The sequence below is a fragment of the Pelophylax lessonae genome (assembly GCF_965119305.1).
Source record: "Pelophylax lessonae genome assembly, chromosome: 3".
In the NCBI taxonomy this organism is placed as follows: domain Eukaryota; kingdom Metazoa; phylum Chordata; class Amphibia; order Anura; family Ranidae; genus Pelophylax; species Pelophylax lessonae.
This window is the reverse complement of record NC_138770.1, coordinates 317,313,848-317,336,623: the sequence shown is the minus strand read 5'-3', so window position 1 is coordinate 317,336,623 and position 22,776 is coordinate 317,313,848. Positions and strand designations below refer to the sequence as shown.

At 39.1% G+C, this 22,776-nt stretch overlaps 1 protein-coding gene across 1 annotated transcript; it reads right to left on the bottom strand.

Annotated features, from left to right (window-relative positions):
* Nucleotides 1-492: 492 nt before the first annotated feature.
* CHRD (chordin) lies at nucleotides 493-21,633 on the bottom strand. The gene is made up of 23 exons (XM_082249903.1): nucleotides 21,106-21,633; nucleotides 19,361-19,464; nucleotides 16,295-16,421; nucleotides 15,812-15,952; nucleotides 15,286-15,403; nucleotides 14,929-15,025; nucleotides 14,700-14,841; nucleotides 14,468-14,605; nucleotides 13,938-14,014; nucleotides 13,635-13,782; nucleotides 11,637-11,743; nucleotides 11,382-11,498; nucleotides 10,126-10,282; nucleotides 9,431-9,672; nucleotides 7,841-7,954; nucleotides 7,440-7,646; nucleotides 3,293-3,386; nucleotides 2,980-3,030; nucleotides 2,646-2,743; nucleotides 1,877-1,988; nucleotides 1,261-1,415; nucleotides 986-1,085; nucleotides 493-695 (listed from the first exon to the last, which is right to left on the bottom strand). Exons 1-23 carry the CDS (start codon nucleotides 21,230-21,232, stop codon nucleotides 631-633), a joined length of 2,838 nt encoding a protein of 945 aa, XP_082106029.1. The 5' UTR covers nucleotides 21,233-21,633; the 3' UTR covers nucleotides 493-630.
* Nucleotides 21,634-22,776: the final 1,143 nt, after the last annotated feature.

The window sequence follows — 22,776 nt, the reverse complement described above, 5'->3', positions numbered from 1 at the left end:
ATTATAGTTGTATGCTGTGATAAATGTTCTCCCAGAAAGGTACTCAATTTTCCTGGGGTAGCTAAAGCTGGAAATGCTTCTGCCAAACAGATGAGCTGATCATTTGTTAAAGTCTGCATCACACTGTCACATTTTACACTTTGTACATCCCTTATACCGACCAGTAAAGGGTCGGTATGATGTCATATTCTTGCAGTTGCCTATTTAGGGAAGCTCTGACATCATAGTTCTGCAAGTGTTATCCTTACACAAGATCACCAAGGATCAGTATGACGTCAATCTTGCAGTTGCCTCATTAGATAAGTCATAACATCGTAGTCCTTCAAATGTGTTGGAATGGAAATTACGGCATCACTGAATCCTGCAGTTGTCGTCAGACGATATCTAGTAAACAATACCATAGCGTAGCTCTATAGCAATTCTGAAATTTTTGCTAGCAAAGACAGCTATTAGGTCAAATCTGTCTTGAGGTGTTTTTTTTTTGGAGAGGGGTAGGATATCACAGAGTCATAACGTTCAAATAAAGTATCCAGAAAGAGGATATGTCATCGGAGAGTCCTGCAGTGACTTGAAACTGTGTCCCTGGGAATAGCAAAAGATTCTGAGTTCCAAATTCCCTTTCTCTCATCTTTAATAGCTCCATGTACCCACAGGCTCCTCAGAGTTGTTCTTCTCATCTTCTTCCTGGGTTTGATCTGCAAGTGAAGCAGTATCGTTAGAGAGGAGTGGTGTATAAGTTATTCACTTTAAGGTCATTACAAACTACAAGGGCCACTCTTTACATTTGGAGGAAAACATTTAACCTTCACATATGGAATGGTTTCTTCACAGTAAGAGGTGCGAAAATGTAGAATAGACTCCTCCAAGAACTAATTCTGGCCAGCTAAGTAGATAGTTTTAAAAAAAAGAGCTGGATGCATGCGAAAGACAACATTTTATTATAAGGTTGTGTGATGCATACTGCATACATTTGGAAGATACCTACCATGGCACTCACTGCAGCAAATACCATCTGACTCTCCTCTAGCCTTACATTCGGGGTCACTGCATTTCCATTTCTGTCTGTTACACTGAGGAACACCATCCTGTCAAGATATAAGTGGTTGTATTAAGTCACTGTGGAGTCACAAGTTTTTTACATCACATTAACACTGACACACTTTGCTATATTCTGACATTTTAGTGAAATGATATTTTATTATACAGTATTTCCTCATCATTTTTCTCCGAACCCACACATTTTCTACCATTTCTACTTACCACACAAACACAGGTCAAACACTTCACCTCTCCAAGTTGTAGAAAAGTTGGGTGCCATTTCTCATTGTTAGAATACACTTGACCTCTCACTTTGCAATGCCGTGGTTCATCAGACTGCATTCTGTCTGCCAACCCCACAGGGTTTTGCTCTTCCTCTGTAAGGGAGAACGGTCCATTAGTCTTATTAGTAAAGAAGGTGAGAACCTAATATATTTCAAGTGCATCTCCTAGAATGTTTCCGATAGCTTGGAAGGGTTAAAACATCTACCAGGTATTACTGCTGTCTGTGCCCCCACTGGAGATATTTCTCTTCACCTCCTTTGAGGTCACTGTAGCAGAAAATGTGGCAAACCTTTTAGAATTTTATTGCTGTCTGTGTCCCTGTTGGGGAGCTTCTGTTCCATTCCTAAATGATCACTGGGACATAAAATGAGGGTCAATCTGCCTAATAGGGACACAGACAACAATAAAAATCCTTCCCCACTGCATACAAACCTTAATTCCTTATTATTTACATGTTCATGAAATGTGAAAGCTCTAACATACTGTTCTTTTATAAATCCCAATAAAAATGGCTTTATTGTGTGTCTCTTTGCAATGTGCCACTTTCTCTCACCTGGACACTTCTTGCAGCAGTCCATTGGGTTGGCACGGATTGGATTAGCACAAGTAAGCCGTGGGCATGTCTTTCTCACGCAGTGCAGGTCTGGAAGGTCAGGTGAGGAGGTCTAATAACAAAAGATATGCATGAGTGGGTCTATATCAATTTATGAACAGATACATTATTATTATTATGGATTTCTATAGCGCCAGCAGTTTACGCAACGCTTTACAATATTAGAGGGAGACAGTACATGTACAATACAATAAAATACAAGAGGATTAAGAGGGCCCTGCTCAGAAGAGCTTACAATCTAATGGGGTGGGGCAGGTGTTACAAGAGGTTGTAAGAGTAGGAAATGAGCTGATGGCAGATTAGTTGGCGGTGTGATAGGCTTCCCTGAAGAGATGAGTTTTCAGGGATCGCCTGAAAGCAGCTAGAGTAGGAGATAGCCGAACAGGTTGAGGTAGAGCATTCCAGAGGATGGGAGAGGCCCTGGAGAAATCCTGGAGACGAGCATGAGAGGAGGAGACAAGGGAGCTTGAGAGTAGGAGGTCTTGAGAGGAGTGGAGAGGAAGGTTTGGGTGATATTTGGAGACAAGATTGGTGATGTAGCTCGGGGCAGAGTTGTGAATGGCTTTGTATGTTGTGGTTAGTATTTTGAATTGAATTCGCTGGGCAATCGGGAGCCAGTGTAGGGATTGGCAGAGAGGGGAGGCAGACGCTGAGCGGTTGGTACATGCTTTTAGGACATAGAAGGGCTCGGAAATTGAGTGAATCTTACCTTGCAGGTGCAAGTTGCACAAAGGACTAGACCAAAAGGTTCAACCACTGGATGCCAATGTGTACCAGCTGCCCTCCAAAACCCATTAAAATAACACCCTGCAAAAAAAGTAGAAGGGTTATTGTCAAGTAACTAAGTATCCTCTATGACAGTGATGGCGAACCTTGGCACCCCAGATGTTTTGCAACTATATTTCCCATTATGCTTATGCACTCTGCATTGTAGTTGAGCATCATGGGAAGTGTAGTTCCAAAACATCTGGGGTGCCAAGCTTCACTGCTCTATGAGGATGGAATAAACAGTGTAGAAAGTAAAATTTTCAAAACGTTCTTACCTTCAGCTTGAGGTTTTGCAGGCTTTTTCACTTCCAGGTTTTCTTTCTTTTCTGAAAAAAAAAAAGCCAAATATTGGTATACAGGAAAAACCTGAGAAAGGAACTTTATATGATCTGGGAAAAGCAAAATCCGTTTTTGTTCCTAAACAGTTTGTTGTAGTATTCCAACAGGCTAGTTATTTCTTGAAAATATACTTTTATTCAAACTCTGAATCGTATCTGGATTACAGCCCTGAGTCTTAATTTTCTGTGTTCTTCCAATAACCCCACAAATCCATTTCATTGACTCAAAAATGCATTTTAAACAACTTACCCTCACACACTGGACAGCACTGGTCAGGTAACTGGACAGACTGAGTACAGTTCAGAGGCTGGCACACAATAGGGTCACAGATCACAGTGCGTTTCTAAAAGAGAGATAAAAAAAAAAAAATTAACAGATTAAATAATGGGAGACAAGGAGGAACCTCACAGTGATCTAAAACACACTCAATCCGAATCTCTTGCCTTTTATTTCTAGGCTGCTTTGTGTTATTAGGGCAAGCCATAGATGATTATATTTTCTTTCCTTTCATCCCAGGTGGAAGGAAAGAAAATCGCTTGACTACCCCATCAACACAGACAGTGATGATGAGGGATTCCTTCCAGAAGTGCTATTGTGTTCTGCTGTCCAGGAGCCTTCCCAGCTGGCAGAACACAATGGTCACTACTAGCGACTGGCAGCGAGCACATGTAAAAAATCAGACTGGCTGGTTGTACCCAAGTCAATTAATGGATTGATTTGGGTACAACCAGCCTGCTTATAGATGGATCGGCTCTCAGCCGTTCCCTGCTGAACCAGCCGAGATTCGATCCATTTATCGCCGGCTTTACAGTAAGCATAGATATACAAAACCTAATTATACAGCTGTTTTAAATTAAGAAATACACAGCAATTAAGAATACCTGACTGAAGAATACGGCAACAACGAAAACTTAAAGCAATATTAAACCTCTTTTTATAAGCATTTCAGCTGCCGATTTAATCATTTATTAAGTAGCTTCTTTATCTTTTAATCCTTGCCTATGTTCAAGTTGAAGCTCCTTTCTCTTGCAGTGTCCTATGGAGCCACCCTTGCATGCAAGGACTAGAGTTTCGGCTCCCTATAGTGTGTGCATCAATAGAAACACACAACTCCATAGCCTAGGAAGGGAAGGCACTCCCCTGCTCCCACCCCCTTCCCTTCTCCAAGCTAACAGACTGGCTCCAGACTGCACTGTCCACTGTTAACTCTTTCCTGTGAGGATTGGAAGTCCAGGGAAGTGGCACTGAGAAAACGGGAGCCAGCGGGATTAAAAACTGTAAACCAGCAAGTGCTTTGGTAGGAATTTTGCCAAATAGTTGATAGTTTATTAATGCTTTAAATTATGATTTGTTAACGGACGTTTGCACACAAAGAGGTTGATTTACTAAAATATTTGAGAATCTTCATTAAATAAACTCTAGCTGTGTTCACTTTAGGGGAGATTTACTAAAACTGGAGCACTCAGAATCTGGTGACCCTCTGCATGATAGCCAATCAGCTTTTAACTTCAGCTTTTTTAATTAAGCGTTGGCAATAAAACCTGGAAGCTGATTGTTTTTTTTTTTTTTTTTTGCAGAGCTGCACTAGATTTTGCATGATCCAGTGTTAGTAAATAACCCCATTTGAATACTCAGTCATGTGCAGATAAAAAAAAAAAACAGGAATTGGCTTTTTATGTGATTAGATAATCAAAGTGAAACTGCGCTTAATTTATTCGGTGAAGATTCTCAACCGCACTAGTAAATCAGCCTCAAGCTGTTATTTCTGATATTTTCCATCATTTTCAATGGGATCATGCACAAATACAAAAAGCAATCATTTTTGACTGCCTGTCACCAGTGTAAGGCATGGTTACAGTACTGGGGAAGATTTAGGCCCCTTTCACACTTGCGGACCGTTCAGATCCACCTGTCAGTTTTTCAGGCGGATTTGAATAGATGCCCCATGCATCTCTATGGGGCATCGGATGTCAGCGGAGACATGTCCGCTGACATCCGATCCGATCCGATCCTGTCTGTCAAATCCGGACGGATGGAAACCCTATTTTCCATCCGTTGGGCGGGTTGGATTAGAACGGACAGGAGAACCATTCTCATCCGATTCCCCCAAAGAGGAGAGCGGGGATCTGACAGCTCTGTCTCCGCACACAGAGTGGAGACAGAGCTGTCATCCGCCTGCTCAGCAGCAGAGCAGCACGGCTCTGTTGATGGAATGGAGCCGTGTGAAAGGGGCCTTACTAAAACTGGTGCACACAGAACCTAGGGTACCTGTGCATAGTAACCAATTGGCTTCTAGTATTTGATTTCAAAGCTTAATTGAACAAGCTGAAGTTAGAAGCCGATTGGTTACTATGCACAGCTGCACCAGATTCTGAGCGCATCAGTTTTAGCAAATCCCCACCCCCATTTTCTGCTCCCTGTCTTGTCTTTTGGGGATTTTGTATGTATAAAATCTTTGAAAGCTGTAAATAAAGAATGCATAAAACAGTGTTTCTTAGCCTTGTTTAAAGTTGGGCCACACCACAAAGAAACAAGTGTGGGTGACATAAGGAAACACATCACCTGTCTGCTGCTTGAACTTGTTGGAAAACAGTGTTATAGACCTTTAATTGGCATCATCCTAATGTAATAGTTATCTTTAACACATAGTCATATCAGCATACTGTTCTAGCATAGCAGTTATATGTAGCAGAGCAATAAACAAATGAGCGGAGCAAAAATAAATATTTGCTTTGGACCAAGATCCTTCTGTGTATATATTTCTTTTCTTTCAGCAAACTGAACTTCGGCTTCGACTATATGTATGTTAGATGTCATGGCCCTGTAGACAGTCACATGGAAGCAGTAATTGCTTATGTTTAATGTATGTCAGATGCTTTGGCAAACTTAAGTGTCAGAGCTATTATAGCTCAGTACACAAAAGCTAAGCTGTTACAGATGACATGACTTGCTACTAATACTTGACATAGATAAATAACATCACATACACAAATTAAACTGCATGCTGCTTGTTGTTGCAAGTTTTTCTGAAAGTTGCTGATTGCAAAACAATTGTAAATGGATAACATGTTTCTTTTCTGTAACTAATTGCAAAATAATATGACTTTTGTACAGCCAAATATTTAGCTATAGTCTCTCCACGTTTTGTTGATAACTTGGGTAATGCTTATATTCTGTGACACATAGGGGGTTGATTTACTAAAACTGGAGAGTGCAAAATCTGGTGCAGCTCTGCATGGAAACCAATCAGCTTCCAGGTTTCAGCAAGCTGAAGTTAAGGCTCATACACACTTTAAGAAAAGAGAACTTTCTACAGACGATTCATAATTTTCGTACAAAAATTCTCGAAGGGACAAACGCCAACATTTTTCTCGTACGGGAAAAAACTAACAATTTTAGTTTAATGTGTACTATTTTTGTACGAGTTTTGTACAAAAAAAAATCAGAAAAGAAAGACTGCGCATGATCAGAAACAATAAACAACAAAAAAAAGGCTTTGTCGTACGAGAATTTTGTTCATTGGTTCCGATTTTCTATGAAACAACGAGGAAAATCGGACAATCGTTCACCCGATTTTCTTATAGTGTGTACCCCACTTTAGAAGCTGATTGGTTACCATTCACAGCTGCACCAGATTTTGCACTCTCCAGTTAGGCCCCTTTCACACAGGCTTTCCGATCAGGTCCGCCTGTCAGTTTTGCAGGCGGGCCTGATTGGATGCTCCATGTACCTCTATGGGGCAGCAGATATCAGTAAAGACATGTCCACTGACACCTGCTGCGCTTCGATCTGATCCTGTCCGTGAAATCCGGATGGATGGAAACAGCATTTTCCATCCGTCTGGAGGATTGGATCGGATGAAAACAGACAGGTGGTCCGTTCTCATCCCATCTTCCATAGAGGAAAGGGGACAGCTCCGTCTCTGCAAAGTAAGTGAAGACGGAGCTGTCATCCATCTGCAGGATTGGATCGGATGAAAACAGACAGGTGGTCCGTTCTCATCCCATCTTCCATAGAGGAAAGGGGACAGCTCCGTCTCTGCAAAGTAAGTGAAGACGGAGCTGTCATCCATCTGCAGGATTGGATCGGATGAAAACAGACAGGTGGTCCGTTCTCATCCAATCTTCCATAGAGGAGAGGAGACAGCTCTGTCTCTGCAAAGTAAGTGAAGACGGAGCTGTCATCCGGCTGCTCAGCTGGGGTCAGCAGATTGATCCCCGCTGAGCAAAATGGAGTCCGTCGGGCACACCGCTCGTGTGAAAGGACCCTAATAGTAAATCATCCCCCATCGTGTGATACTAGGGTTTGAAGTTATTTGCCAACCGAACAAAACTGATATCCTATGGGCCCTTTAGCAGCACACTGTGGTTTCCTATAGGCTGGAAAATCTCCTTACCTGACAACTGCATACTGTGCACTTCTTGTCATAGTCAGGGGCCCACTTAGATCCATGAGCCCTTAGTTTTCCTTCAAAATGACAAGACCTGGAATCCTTTCCAAGATCTTCTGAGTGACGCTGGCTGCTCTTCTCAACTGATTCACGCTCTGAGTCCTCCAGGGACAGTGGTGTACTTCCCGATTCACAGCTGTTTGGAATATGTACCTGTTAGAATTGGAATAGGGAAGAAGTACATACAGTTAGTGTTCATCAAATTAAGTTATAATATCACTGTAACAGCACGCAATCTAGATCTATGATCTAGAAATCTGTTATAGGGTATTTTAAAACAAACCATGCATTAGAAGTCCATTGTACCTTTGGAAAAAAAAAAAAAAAAAGAAGTACATCGTACTTACTCGACCCCGAATCTCTCCACGCGGATTAAGCTTTGTGCTGACTTGGATGAATGCAGTGCCCTGGTTGAGGTGGCTGAACAGTTCAAGATCAAGGTCCTTTACACTACCCTGAGCCTGTTTAACATTAGAGAAAAAAATAGCCTGTCATTCCTGTTCAATATTCAGATTAAAGTTTTTAGAACATATTCCAGCCCAAACTGGATAGAGGCAGGAAGGGTTTAAAACTTCTGCAAGATATTTACTGCTATCCCTGTTGAGGAGATTTTTTCCATCAGATTTTAAATGCTGTCTTTGTCCCCATAGAGAAGATTTCTCTTTCTCTCGTATCTAACATCTGTCACCAGGATGTGAAGAGGAATTTCCCTCGTGGGGACACAGACAGTATTAAGGTTTTATTAAAAGGGTTTTAACCCTTCCCCATTCTGCTTGAAATGTATTTTATTGCTGCTTGCGTCTCTCCCAGGAAAAAGACTGGATGTGGGGAGAGTTTACGTCACTTTCAGAGAAATCTTCCAAACAGGGACACAGACAGCAATAAAAAGCTTCCACACTCCTATCCAAAATGAAAAAAAAAAGCTCATGAAATTAAGATTTACTAAAATTCAGAAATAAAGTGTTACTAAACCCACAACAGTAAAATCAGTCTGTATATGCAATAAAGCATGCTTGTTTATACTCACTGTGGAACCTAAGAGGTTAATCCTGTGCATTGTGTAAATAGGCTGTTTGATCCTGTCTTCTCTGAACCACCCCTTCTTCCACTGTCCCCAACTCATCTCCTGATAGAACAGAACCTTGGGGCAAGCTGCAAATGCTCACTTTGGTGTATATTGCTAGAGATTTTTCTTTTTTTCTTGGGAGGGTTCATGTGATTAGCACAGGGCCAATCAGCACTGTCCAGACAGAGGGTAAGGGGTCCTGCAGCCTTGTTGGACAATTAGGGGAGAGTGAAAACTCCTCCTACAAACTTTAAGCAGACACTGATAGAAGTCACAAGACTGCTATATACTGCTGATGAGAAAAGGCATTTAGCAGTTTATATTTACTAAAATAATTGCATTTCCATGTTCTGTGTACTGTGGGAGACCAGATATAGTAAATGCAGGGTCCTGGGTTTAGTAACACTTTAATGTAGTTATTATAATTTTTTCGGTAGGTAATAAATATACAAACTGTTTGTTAACGCATCACTGTGGAGTAATTACATGTCAGGTTTATAATATGCCGGTGACGTGTTCCTCGTTTCTAAAATCTTGGAGGTCCTTTTGCACTTTTGCGTTCACTGTGTGCGATAATGCAGGTAACATGCGTTGCTGTGCCATTCATTTTGAAAGGCACCCCAATTGCACTAAGGCAACGTACCTGCATTGTGGTGTGCTGCAAGCCACTACAACACTACAACACTAGTGCGTTGTAATGTGTTGGAAAGAAAGGGTCATGTGCTTTTTTTAAGCAACTTAGGGTGCCGCACTAAGGGCTACCTTAAGGCAACACGTATTAATGTTAATGTGTGGCATAAACCATGTTAATGCACATCCATTAATGCACAAAGAAATAACCTGGCATTGCGTCACCAGCCTCTAAACTCACCTCTGATCCATAGAAGCCTTTCAGCAGCCTCTTGTGACCATTTGAGTTGTCACTGACTTCGCCTAGCTCAGCAAAGCCATGCAGATGTGCATTGAGTGCTGCATCCTCTGCACGCCCCAGACCAGTCACCACAATCTGATAGTGCAGGTGGCAGTGTTCATCCAAAGACACCCAGGCATGACCGGCTGATCCTGTCTTCACGGGTGGTGACACAAACTGACCAGCCAGGGGGATTGGAAGATCTAAAAATATAAACAGATGTGGAGAATGTTCAGCAAATCGTTCCAAAAAGGACAGAAAGTATGATTCTCATTAGGAGAATCAGCCAGCAAAGAGTTACACAAGACTGATTCCCAGTCATGAGCCACCTCCCTTTGTGAGGAGCAGGGAATATGAAACTTTTGTGAGCCAGGAGGGTGGGAAAAGCATGAAAACTGCAAGATTGACACAGAGGGAAGAAAGAGGGAAATACTAAGCAGAACGTTTTTAATAAATACATCCATTTAGACAGTTTTCAAGCCACAAGATTGTCTCTATTGTACAGAATTTCTGGTAGATCACACAACCTCTAAACCACCTTCTATAGATTTTATTTTCTTACTGTATTTACATGAATAGATGGCATAGATATACATATATTCAGTTATAGAGATGTAAGATAGAAATACATACACCCATACAGTCACCACACTTACTCTCATGTCTGGCCCACATCCCACTATATAGTAAAGGTGTGATCTGTCCTCTCAATTCTCCTTCCTGGAAATCTTTGGTGGCTACATTAAGGAAAAGTTCGCTCTGAAGTAACATGTGCAGATCCCGGGCATTAGCGCCTGTCCACAACCCAAAAGCCTGTTTAGAAAAAATAAATAAATGATGGAATTAAATATAATTTGTACAGGTACAACTCTTCTATTGCCTTTACATTCAATAAATTAAAAAAAAATGAAAGTGTCCAGAGCATTCTTCTATCAACTTTCACTTGTGTTGCTATACAAAACTGATAGTTACTACAAGTTAAAGCATAGCATTAATCTTTGCTTTGCTTAATTCCCAAACTCCTGGCTATTTTGGGGGGATTTACTAAAACTGGTGCACACCGAATCTGGTGCAGCAGTGCCTAGTATCCAATCAGCTTCTTACTTGAGCTTGCTCAATTAAACTTTGACATAAAAACTTGGAAGCTGATTGGTCACTATGCTCAGCTGCACTAAATTCTGTGTGCTCTGGTTTTAGTAAATCCCCCCCAGTTTGTCTTTGCTTACAGATTCTATAATATATAAAAAAAAAAAATCAATCTTCTGATGGCTTCCTTTTCAAAAACTACGGTAGTTACAGATATTAAAATCCTCACTGTAAACGAAGCTTACCATTACCAATAAATTCCTGAGACACAGCTAATCTGGTATCCTTTCACAGACATGTATCCTGACTCACTAGTTGGAAATCACTCAGATATTGCCACCAGCTGTGCCTAAAACTACTGCAATTCCTTGATTTACTGTGTATACCACTTCCTAAAGTATGCCCCCAAGTATAATGTTTAGCTTCCTTCCTAACATATCCTTTTTAAAATTAATACATTAGGACATTTATAGTATTACTTGGTTCTCCCTCACATACGTTTCCTTCACAATACATTTAGAGGGCATGACACAAATATATAAAATGCTGATCTTATATAGAAAAGGCTTTTCAGTCCCTTGCACGGTAGCATTTTACATGGTCCAGTATGCATGCGTTTTCCTTCTTATATTGCCTGCATGCATGCATGAATATGACTGCTGTACTCATTCTTGCTGTAGGCATGCTCAACTGTTTCTGTATTGCTTGGTGCTCTTCAAAACCACTTCACCCTCTCTGTCTGTATAGAAATGGTGCACTAGCCACCTATTCCAATGGGTGCATTAATGAATAGTTAGTCTGTTAGATTTATCACTAATTTTCTTACCGTCCCATCATGGTAATCCTTAGTTAGGTCATGCAGAACATTTCTCTTAATCTTTCTTCGAGGTTTGGTCTCCAATGTCACTGCTGTCACTTCACTCATAATGGCAGCAACCTGGAGCTGTAAGAATAAGTTATATATTAGAGTGACCAGCAGCTAATGTCAGACATTGAATAAGGACACTGCTTTTTAGAAATGTTTTCCTCTACTTCACAGTCTACAAAATGCAAAACCAACATGATCACATCTAAAGTGTACCTGATACTCCACTGTCCCGTTTTCATGAAGCGTGATGGTTGCCGAGCCCACTGATCCACTTTTTGTTGGATTCAAGGCATCTCCCCCAGATAAAACACTCTGCAGAGCTGTGACAATAGAATATATGGAAACATTTAATCATTGTAGATCATTTATACTTCAGGATGTTTCTGTATCTTACAGTTGTTAACCTCTTTTTTTACATTTGACTTCCCTCACAATAATGTCACACTCACAACATATTCATATACCCGTAGTTTCACTTCACATATCCCCATGTGAAATAAGATGGGTGCTTCATGAAGTGGCAACTTATAATGAGCAGTAAGCAGCTAATGATCCTCTTAGTCTCTTCTTCTTGTTCTTGTTCTTCAATGCAGGAAAAGGCAAGACCAACTACCAACAAATGGCTACATTTCCTCACATGGCCTATTACCCCCGTTTTTTATTTTGCCCCAAAATAACCCCAGTTTTCTCAGAATACGCTTTTTTATGTAAAATAATAATTAAGCTAAGAATAGAGGTTTTTGTGGCATTATGTAGAAATTTGGGTTGGTCATAACAATGCTAAAGAGGAACAGATATTTTGATTATATTCAGACATAAGTATAATGCTTGGCACCTGACCAAGGCACACCACTCTGTGCTCCCTTATCGTAAGGAAGTGATATGCATGTTTGGTTAAGGACTTGTGATTCATTTATGTCTATAGTCTTTAGTTTCCTTCCTTACACTGTGAACATGATCCTCTGCTCCACAAGTCTTCTCACCTGTACAAAATTATAGTATCTATACTGTATATATAATGCAAGATATGATGATTTCACTGTACCCTAAATTCTTCCCATTTGATAACACTTTTATAGATATCCTCACTAATAACATGCAATTTAATGGAGTTGATTTACTAAAACTGGAAAGTGCAAAATCTGGTGCAGCTCTGCATAGAACCCAATCAGCTTCCAGTTTTTTTTTTTTTTTAATAAGCTTTATTGAATAAGGTGAAGTTAAAAGCTGATTGACTACCATGTACAGCTGCACCAGATTGTGCATGCTCAGATTTTAGTAAATCCACCATACTGTTTTCCTTCTGCTTCTCCAGCTGTATCACCTCTGAATCACAGGCACATGTAATAAATAATCCAGCTAACTAACTCTTTCTCTGAGCAATGGCCATCTCCCCAGAGCTTGGCTTTGCATTTTTCATAGAAAAGTATGTATTTCAACCAGGGCTGTTGATATGGATAACAGATTATTCAAAATAACTACACTTTCATGGGTTCAGTGTAATCAATATGACTGACAGCCTGGCCCAACTTTCAGGATGTCTTGCTTGGAGAAAGATAGTAGTACCTTTAGATAAGATACGCTTGCTTGATGGACAGAGAAATCAGCTTGCAACCATTCAAGTGCATTGGGAAGCTCCTCATGGTATAACCAGCTGAACATTTAGCAGTATATTTTTAAAAAGATGAACATAAACAGTTGCTTTATATTGGTAATCTAGCCAAGCCTTTTTCAGAGAAATTTGGGAGGGGATAGCATCTCTAACACATTTTTACTGCTCCTTGAGTCCATCACTTTTTGGCAATTTTCCCTCACTTCCTGCACTGGTTATACCTTATTGGGGCATTAAATGAGGTGAAATCTTCCCAATGGAGACACAGACAGCAATATAAAACAGACAGAGGTTCTAACCTTTTTCCAGTGTAATAAAAGTGTTTTATTGCTGTCTGTGTCCTCTCTGGCAAGACTTTCCCTCACTTATTGTCTCACTAATATACAGGGATTGAAAGGAAACCTTCCCAATAGGGACATCGATGACAATTAAAAGCTGAGGTTCCAACACTTCCCTATGCATTCCAAAGCAATAAAAAAAGTTTTAACTAGAATTCAACTTTATTCCCCAAAGCTATTCAGTCTGACTGTATCAGTCAACACCAATCACCTGTACAACTTGGCAGACTGGCCTGTTTTTGTCTAAAATGTTTTACTTACTGTCACATGACTTCCTGACTGTAATAATGCCTGAGATGCGCTGTCCATGCCTTCCCTCGGTCTGCACTGCAATCTTCAGCTGTCCCTGGCCAAGCCATTGCATCTCTCGGCTGGAGAGGTCTGGCAAAACCTCTGCAAAATCTGGCTCCTGAAAGGGGCATTAAAAGTGAGTAGATACATAAAAACAATCATTACATTTAGGATAGAAGGATATAGAACATTTAATACAAAAAGAAGCTAGCATGTTGGATTATAGGACTATACATAACTAAAATATATAACATAGTTATGACTGTCTCCTACCTGTGCTGTAATATTGGCATGGATCTCCCTTATAACATGATTTTGATGTATGATTTGAACATTTATTGGAATCCTTTCTGTTGTGGGAAACAAACATCAGTATATTATAAAGCAATTCCTTGACTTTTTCCTTTGTTTTTCATCCTCACCCTTAAAACAAAATCCATTTTCTTTTTGTTGGTCTGCCTAACGATACAAGTGCTATACTAAAGATGCATATTTAGTTGGTTTCCTACTATTTTCCTTCACTGTCTTTCCTAAATTGTAGCTCTAATATTAGCTGTAAGTGATCAGATTGTTCCCCTGTCCCACCTAGATTTTCACAGCACAAACAGATCCTGATACAGCTCCATAACAGGGAGTTAAAACTCTGGAATGAAGAATGTTCTACGTCAGACATGTAGCAATTGAATAATAAAATTTCAACAAACTTGCATTACACCTGTAGATTATTGTCTAATTCCATAGTGTTGTGGAGTTATAGATGACTGTTGTGCACAATGCTTTTTACATAATCCCAAACATTTTACCTCGCTCCCCTCCTTGTATTCCTCTGAGCATAAGGATAAAGTGCAGATTGTCATCTACATCACTGAGCGTCAGCATGGCAAGACCTCGTTCCAATGCTTCCTCTGTGCTTTCCGGTGTTAGAAGGGCACTAAAAGATTCTGTTAGAAATAATAAAAACATTTCCCGTTCAATATAAGCTTCACTATTAACATAAATTTACTGTAATTTATGGGTATTTTGCAGAAGCATAACCTGAAAATAAAGCTTTGTGGCGGACAATCTTGCCAGAAATTTCAGGCTCGGAAAGTACTGTGGTCACCAGAGAAACAAGAATGTGTCCTAAACGGAGAAGGTGCAGAGAGGGGCGAGGAACAGACCTCCATATGCCACAGATCTAGTAAAAAAAAAAAGATATAAAACTTATGCAATGGGGAAATAAGGATGGAAAACACAAAGCAATATGAAAAGCAACATTACTTACTGTGTCACTATGCGGGTACCCCACTCTGTGCACAGGATGTTCAAACAAGACAGAGCCCTCAGGGTCTGTGAAACGAACCCGGGAAAGGCCATTTACCCTACAGACAATAAAATAGCACCAAATTAGGTATATAAAAATAAGAGCATATAGAAAACAACATCTACAAATGCAATAAAACATGACTAGCACATGCAGCAACAAAATCTGTAGACTGTGAAGCAGTATGTAATAGCTCAAACACAACCAATAGGAGCAAAGTCAAAGATAGTGATATATAGAAAATCCAAAAGGTTATTGTTGTAAGAGAACATATAAAAAAAAGGAGCAAACAATACAACAATTCAGAAGCAATCCTACCCTTTGTATGTGATGGAGAACAGTAAATTAGAACGCTGCAAATTGAATTTAGCCTTGGCAAGTCCACTATTCACTGGGGGCCACACAGGACTGGAAGCAGTCAAAAAGGCAACGTATTCTGTCAAGACAAACACAGACCATGTACATAAACACCACACTGTGCATCTGAACATGTGCAAACAAACAGTCACCAGAAAAGTCGCAAGTGTACCGAAAATACTTCGCAGGCCAAAGATACATGAAGAATATATCAGATTTTTTTTTTCAGATTGTTAAAATGATATTAAAATAAATGACCAGTGCCTGAGATTTAAATAAAAAAGGAAAGAAAGTGTTAAAACTGAGCATTGTCAGGATTTGGCACATACCCCCATGCTTCCCCTCCTTTCCTAATAAGCAAAAGCTGCATTAAAGATGTTTTCAGAAATGCTTACATATTTGTTTTTTTTCCCCCTCAATGTAATAAGCTAATGGAAAAAAAAATCTGTTTCTAGTCATTTATACTGTTTGATTTTGGGGTCCATACCTGTACGGCTGTCTTCTGCACCAACATCATCAGAGCTGAGATAAGAACGATCATTATAAAGATCATCGTCTTTTTCTTGGAAATACTCAAACTCTTCAAAGATAAATTCGGATTTCTTCGGATGGAGGGGTGGAGGAATAGCTGAATTGAGAAAGGAAAAAAAAAGTTAAGCTTACAAAATTTGTTAGGAAAAATATCATGGGGCTTCAAGTCCTATTCACCTTTGTAGGTTGTAACAATGACATTTTGCGTGGTAACGTATATGTGTTAAACATACCAAGAGGCACAGCAAACTGTGAATAGGGCCTCAACTGTTTATAATATGAGGCCCGAATTAGTTTGTGAAGTAATGCTAAAGATCCTCTAAAAAGTCCAGAGACACAAAATAAAATGTCATTGATAAATACGGCCGGGAAGTGCAGGGTAGTAGACCATGTTGAATAAGGGCTAACCAGTATTTGAAGAGTATTTAAAATATCTTACCCTTAGGGCACACTCTGCAGCACTGTCCAGGGATTTCAATAGGATTGGAACAGGTGATCGCAGGACAATGACTCTTAATGCTTTTACAGCTGATCTTACCAGATGTTTTTCCCCAATGGCTCCGCTGCTATAAAAAAAAAAGACAGATATACCAGAAGTTTTACAGAGGCATTATTTCTGCACAATCAAACCACAAATAAGACTAACAAGTGAAGTAAGCAGGAAGATTTAAAAAAAATCATGAGTAATTGACATCCCTGACCTACAACAGTTATCTGCTGTTTAAAGTGAAGCTATTAGTTGACATGTTTTTAAAGATTCTGGTTCCAGGGCTGTGCCGTCCTAACCTCAGCTTTTCTCCATAGTAAATATTTGACCTGGAACAAGTATGCAGGAAGCGATCTCAAACTTTTCAAACTTCATTGACTGCATGGTTGTTCCAGTTCTGTAATTTACAAACTATCTAAGCCAGAAACCTAATGGCATCTTTGAATCCTGCATCTTTAAAAAAAAAAAAACAAGTCAGTCCCCAGATTTCTACTCTCGCTTTGACCAGAGGTATTAAAGGCTATAATGACCAGGAGCATCTTCCTATTGCCTGTCAGTAATTGCCCTCAGACTGAGCCTTCCAATATACAAAACAAAGACTTCCACTTAACATATTACTGCTTGCTTCTTCAGTCTTTCCAATTCATTATGCATCTTGTAATTAGCAATCAATCACAACATAGTCAGGATGTTTTCAACTCCTTTCTGAAAAGAATTCTCATTTTCTGACTTTTTTCTTTTACTTTTTTATTTAAAGGGCACAAGGGCAAGCCATTAAACACATTGTCCAATGCTAAAGAAGTATGGCATAGATCAAGAAATCAATGATTTAAAAATGATATTTTGTATTAAAGAATTGTAAGAAGGGCAATTACTGACAGGCAATAGGAAGATGCTCCTGGTCATGAAAGCGAGCCCAATTAAGTGTTAAGTTTAAAAATAAGCTGAAGTTATCTTGTATTATCTTTAAACATCTTCAAGTTCTCAAGTTTTTTTTTTCTTGTTTTTAATTTCCATGCATATGATTGGATGTATGAAATAAATGTAGGTTCATTTACCCCAATTTGAACTTATTTCAAGCCCACAGAGAAATGAAACCTGCTTGACATTAAAGAGGAAATGAATGCTTGGAAAAGGCAAGCAGCTGTTAATAAAGACTGCCACCAAAATTCTGACTTTAGGTAAAAGTTCATAGTGGAAGAGAGGGTCACCCCAAAAAAATCTCTAATGATCAACTAGGGTAGCCTAAAGCTTCAATCACACTTTAGGCAGGTAGGTAAGGATTTAGGATATTGCCATATCCAAGGTGCCATAAGGAAAATCAACTTCTAATTTAGTTACCGGTGACTTTTATAAACATTATATTTGTATTTGGTAATTGTATTACTATTACAGGAAAATAGAAAAGGGTAATACTAAAAGTAAGACCGCCTCAGTGCCAAATAGTGGTTAAATGTCAAACTAACAATCATCAGGCAATTACAGCATAAAAAAGCAGCTACCTTTAAAGAAACATAAATAAAATTTTGTGCAAAGTGAATTATAAACGCACTACATTGCGCTGCCTGTGCTGTTGCGTTTATCATTCACTTGGCACAAAATTTTATTACAGGAAAATGTTTCTGTTCAAAATTTTCTTTCCTAATTCTGAAATTGCAAATAGCTGATTTTTTTTATTTTTTGGACAGCTCTCCTCTCCCACTATTTTGTAAACATGAACCCACTTAGACCTTGGATGCAGGTATAGAGATGCATTTTTTTTTTTTGGTAGCATTAGGTGGGTGCATTGTTTCCTTTGTGTATTGGCATGCATTTCAGCTTGTAAATATATGCTGCCAATGTATCAAAACTAATTTATATTCATTTTGATGCAATGCTATTGACTTTCATGGGCTTTGCAGAAAAAAAGACGTCATACTTTTTAAAAAAATACTGCGCTGCATCGCGGAAATGGGGACAGGCGCTATTTTTATTATGGAGAAATTGAACAAATGCGTTTTAGTGTGTTGCAATGTGGACATTAAACTCAAACTTTGTGCTAGCTATATATATATATATATATATATATATATATATATATATATATATATATATATATATATATATATATATATATATATATATATATATATATTGGCATTACTATCTCTCCCCATTATTTCTGAATGGATATTTGAAATATACATAAATCCATAACAGGAAGCAATTCTACTTTTGGTTGAACATGATTATAATTGTAATATACATTTAAGCCTAGATTTTGGTAAAGTCAATAAGCGTAACACTTCCCATTCAACAAAATGACATCTGATCCATTATAATACATTTGCCTGAAAATATTAAGCATCCTTTTTTTTTTTTTTTTAAAGCGAGAATGCAGTAAACAACAAAAATGGGCACAACATTTGGTCAGTTATACAATAAAAAATATGAAGCATTCTTTGAGGATAATAAAGAAAAATATGAACTTGTCTTGAAAGTAAATGAGTCACAAGAGAAATACAGGGTTAGGTATTGCTTTCTTCTGAAAATGCCAGTTCTCTGGCCTTTATGTAGACCCTCTGGCTTCAGTTATTTAAATCACTGAGCTGAAACAAGTATGCAGATCAGGCAATACAAAGAAAAGAAGAAAGTCATTATCTGTATACCAGTTTCAGGTCAGTGGCTCAAAGGGGTTCATTTACTAAAACTGGAGAGTGCAAATCAGGTGCAGCTCTGCATAGAAACCAACCAGCAATCAGCTTCCAGGTTTTTTTTTTTCTCAAAGCTGAATTGAACAAGCTGAAGTTAGAAGCTGATTGGCTACCATGCACAGCTGCATCAGATTTTGTACTCTCCAGTTTTGATAAATCAACCCCAAAAGTGTTAAAGCAAGAGAGCATGATAGTCAGGCAGCTAGCATTTCAGACAAACTGGTTAGCACATTCAGCCATTATGTTTCTCTTGTGATGGTTGATTATGGTTTAAGTTAATATCATTAGTAAATTATTAAAAAGTTTCTGCAACACCAGCACTTACCGCCTCACAACGGCATGCCACGCAGTAGGCTATTCCAAAGGGTTTTCCCAGATCTGGATGCCATGTGTCCCCCAGAGAGTACACCTTATTCCCAAGGTGACAACCTAGAAAATAGATATATATTAGGCAGCTGAATGCAGGGAATCATATCTTCAGAACAATAGATGAGAAATCTGGTAAAGAAGCAACTACAGAATTCATAGGTGATAGGTGTGCTTCACCTTTCACATCTGAAATATAGAAATCTAAACCTTGAGCAACCCTTTACTGTTCATACAGAGATATGGATCTTGTAAGGGGAATATCCTCAAGACAACTGTTCTAACCAAAAAAAATAACAAAAAAACAATGTCACATCTGCATCCCACAAACAGCCACTTAGCCCTGCATAGCCATTGTGTGTCACAAACAGAATCTCACAGTACAACGTGACCAGGTAGGGCAATGTCTAATATGATAGAAGTGAGGCATTCTTAAAAAAAAACTTGTTCTGAGTGTGCTAAACATCTAATTAATACATATACCAGTATGTGCAATCTTCCACTGTAAAATGCAAACACTAAATATACACTATGCACAGTCAAAGAAGGGGAAGTCAACTTGCAGAAACACAGTGTGACAGATCTATTACTTCTCTACAGCTGTTGTGGAACAAACTTCGGCAGGTATGGCTGACCAGAGAGTTTCTTGGCACTTGCAGTTCCATACCAGCTGGAAAGTTAGAGGGTGTATGCCAAAATACACCAAAACTGCCAACCACAGGGGATTAGGCAATGGGTATGCAAAGAAATATGGAGCATAACTTTTCTGAATGCGAAAAGGATGACTAGCTATGTTTCTGCAAGCCAGATGCTACATTTGCTATATTACTCTGTAATAATGCAGTTTTTAAGGAAGAAGGAAAAATCTGACACAAAAGTACAGACCCCTGAATGTCCGAATGAGACATGACTGAATCGTGTTCTGGCAGCTGAAGAGCTCTGTGCAATGGGGCTGAGTTACATAAACATTCTCTCATAACAACTAATAAGCAATTCTCTTCCTATGAGAGCCATTACTGTGACAAAACATTCCCTAAGACTGCTCAAAAACCATATTCACTGCAATTACAGCTCTGCCTCATACTCCAAAGCAGCCACAAAGTGAAAGACAGCTTTACTCCATAGGTCAGGGCTTATTAAATGTATGAGGGGGCAAATTAGATACAATCCCAAAACTAGTGTAAAGCCCATAAAGTCAGGGCAAACTCAACTCTCCTGCCCTGTACCAATATTCATGAATCATGATTTGCCTGTGCTTCTAGAGGTCCCAAGACCCTGCAAATAGTATCTTTGCCCCCATTACTGAGAGATACACGCTACTGTACCCCGACACAGAAAAATCCATACCACTGTACACCACCACTATCAGATCTGTGCAACTGCACCCCATTACAGAAAGGTTTGTGCTACTGTATTCAATCACAAACAGATCTATGCTACTGTATCTCACCATGGACAGATATATGCTACTGTACCCCACCACTAAGTGATTTGTGCTACTCTACCCCATCACAGATATATCCATGCTACTGTACCCCACCACTAAGAGATTTGTGCTACTCTACCCCATCACAGATATATCCATGCTACTGTACCCCACTACTGAGTGATCCATTCTTCTTCCACACTCACAGTAAATGCAGTCTATTAACTAAAAAAGAATGAGCAGTAAAGTCTGGGAATCTGAGCGTTGTTATCACTCACCTATTTGCGACTTAAATGGCAAAGGATCCTGCTCAGGTTTGATTGGAAGTAGAATTTTGCGACGTGAGGCATCGACATCTAGAATCCAGAGCATCAGTAGGAGGAATTGGGCACATGTCGTCTTCATTTTTCCAATTTTTTCCGTGGTGTAGGCTGAAGAAATTCTGTACCTTTCCCCCTTCCAATCCTTAATCCTACCAGATGAGCACTAATATAAATCCCCTTCTCCACTGCCCTGCCACTGAGTCACTTGTGCCTGAGCAGCACTATGTGGCACTTTGCAACTATGCCTGTTCCCCTGTCACTCTTTTCTCTTGCAGCAGGTCAAACTGATCAGAGGGCACAGATCAATCTGAAATAGGCACAGTTAGCTGATGCTTCCTCTTATAGCTGAGTTGGTCAAAAGCTGGATTTATAGGCACTGTTAGCAAACAAAGCCCCCCCCCCCCCCTCCTTGCCCCAGCCCTCTCTCCAATCTTGCCAAAGTATATTGCACTCACTCTGGGAGTTGATGAGTCGCTCAGCAGGGTTTCTGCCTGAGGAAAGTGTCTGTTAACAATATTGAATAGCTCAGCAGGGCACAGCAGGGACTCTGGGCTCCCCCCCAACCTGACACACTCAGACATAGCATCCTGACTCAGCCTAGACCCACCCAAAAGAGGGGAGAGGATGAGCAGAGAGGGGAGAGAGAGAGTGATACACTGAGAGCGAGGAAGAGGTGGGGGAAGAGGATGAGTACGAAAAGAGCCCTATACAAGCACATGCAGAATAAGAGTTAAAGGGGAGCTTAGGCTAGGGGATGGAGAAATATCAATAAAAAATATGACTCGCAGCTAAATTAATACAAACGTTTATTATCTGATCTTATAGTAGTCTCATAAATTAGCTGAAAGCATTACTTTATTGACAACTCCTAACAGAAGCACAAAGCTATTTAAAATATATATTTTTTTTACATATACACATAACATTCTCAATCTGTATTTTATTGTGCTGAAAATTTCCTAAAGAGTGTCAATTTACAGTTTTACTCAGCTTTGAAAAACAAAATTCCAAAATTAGTCATTTGCACTAAATATAATTCAATTACTAAAGTTAACTATTCACCCCTTAGTAAATTACTTTGTGCACATGCTAATACGCATACATCTCTTATTATAAAATTATAAAAAAATTATTATATTCTTGTTTATTGTTTTTTTTTTAAATACTAATTGATCTATGGGCCCTCTGATTCCTACTGTATTAAAGTGTATTGTATTTGTACTGTCTACCCTCAAGTTGTAAAGCGCTGCATAAACTGTCGGCGCTATATAAATCCTATATAATAATAATAATAATCAAAACCTTCCACAATATATGCCGTGATCTGCTGTCAATGGTCATAAAATCTGCAATATAAAATCATCTTTTTTTCCACCATTACTGTTGTGATTGTACATAAATTTGAACGCATGGCTCCTTTAGCTGTAAAACACTTGTTGAAATAATTGGAAGTTCTTTTTTTTTTTTTATTGCTTTCTGTAGCCTGAAAATCCAAATAAACAGATTACACATAAAATTATGTGTTTTAATTTTTAAGCATACCATAACAATTCAGACCTACTAAGTGGTCATTTATTTAAAATCATGATTTCCCAACTAGACACTTTGTTTTCCTCATCTTAATGA

Bases quoted from the DNA above. Each gene is read 5' to 3' on its own strand.
- CHRD (XM_082249903.1), bottom strand. From the start codon at position 21,232: ATGAAGACGACATGTGCCCAATTCCTCCTACTGATGCTCTGGATTCTA. The intron at 15,026-15,285 runs GTAGGATTGCTT...TATTGTCTGTAG, and splicing joins TTCTCCATCACATACAAAGG to GGTAAATGGCCTTTCCCGGG. The intron at 14,842-14,928 runs GTAAGTAATGTT...TTTTTTTACTAG, and splicing joins GGTACCCGCATAGTGACACA to ATCTGTGGCATATGGAGGTC.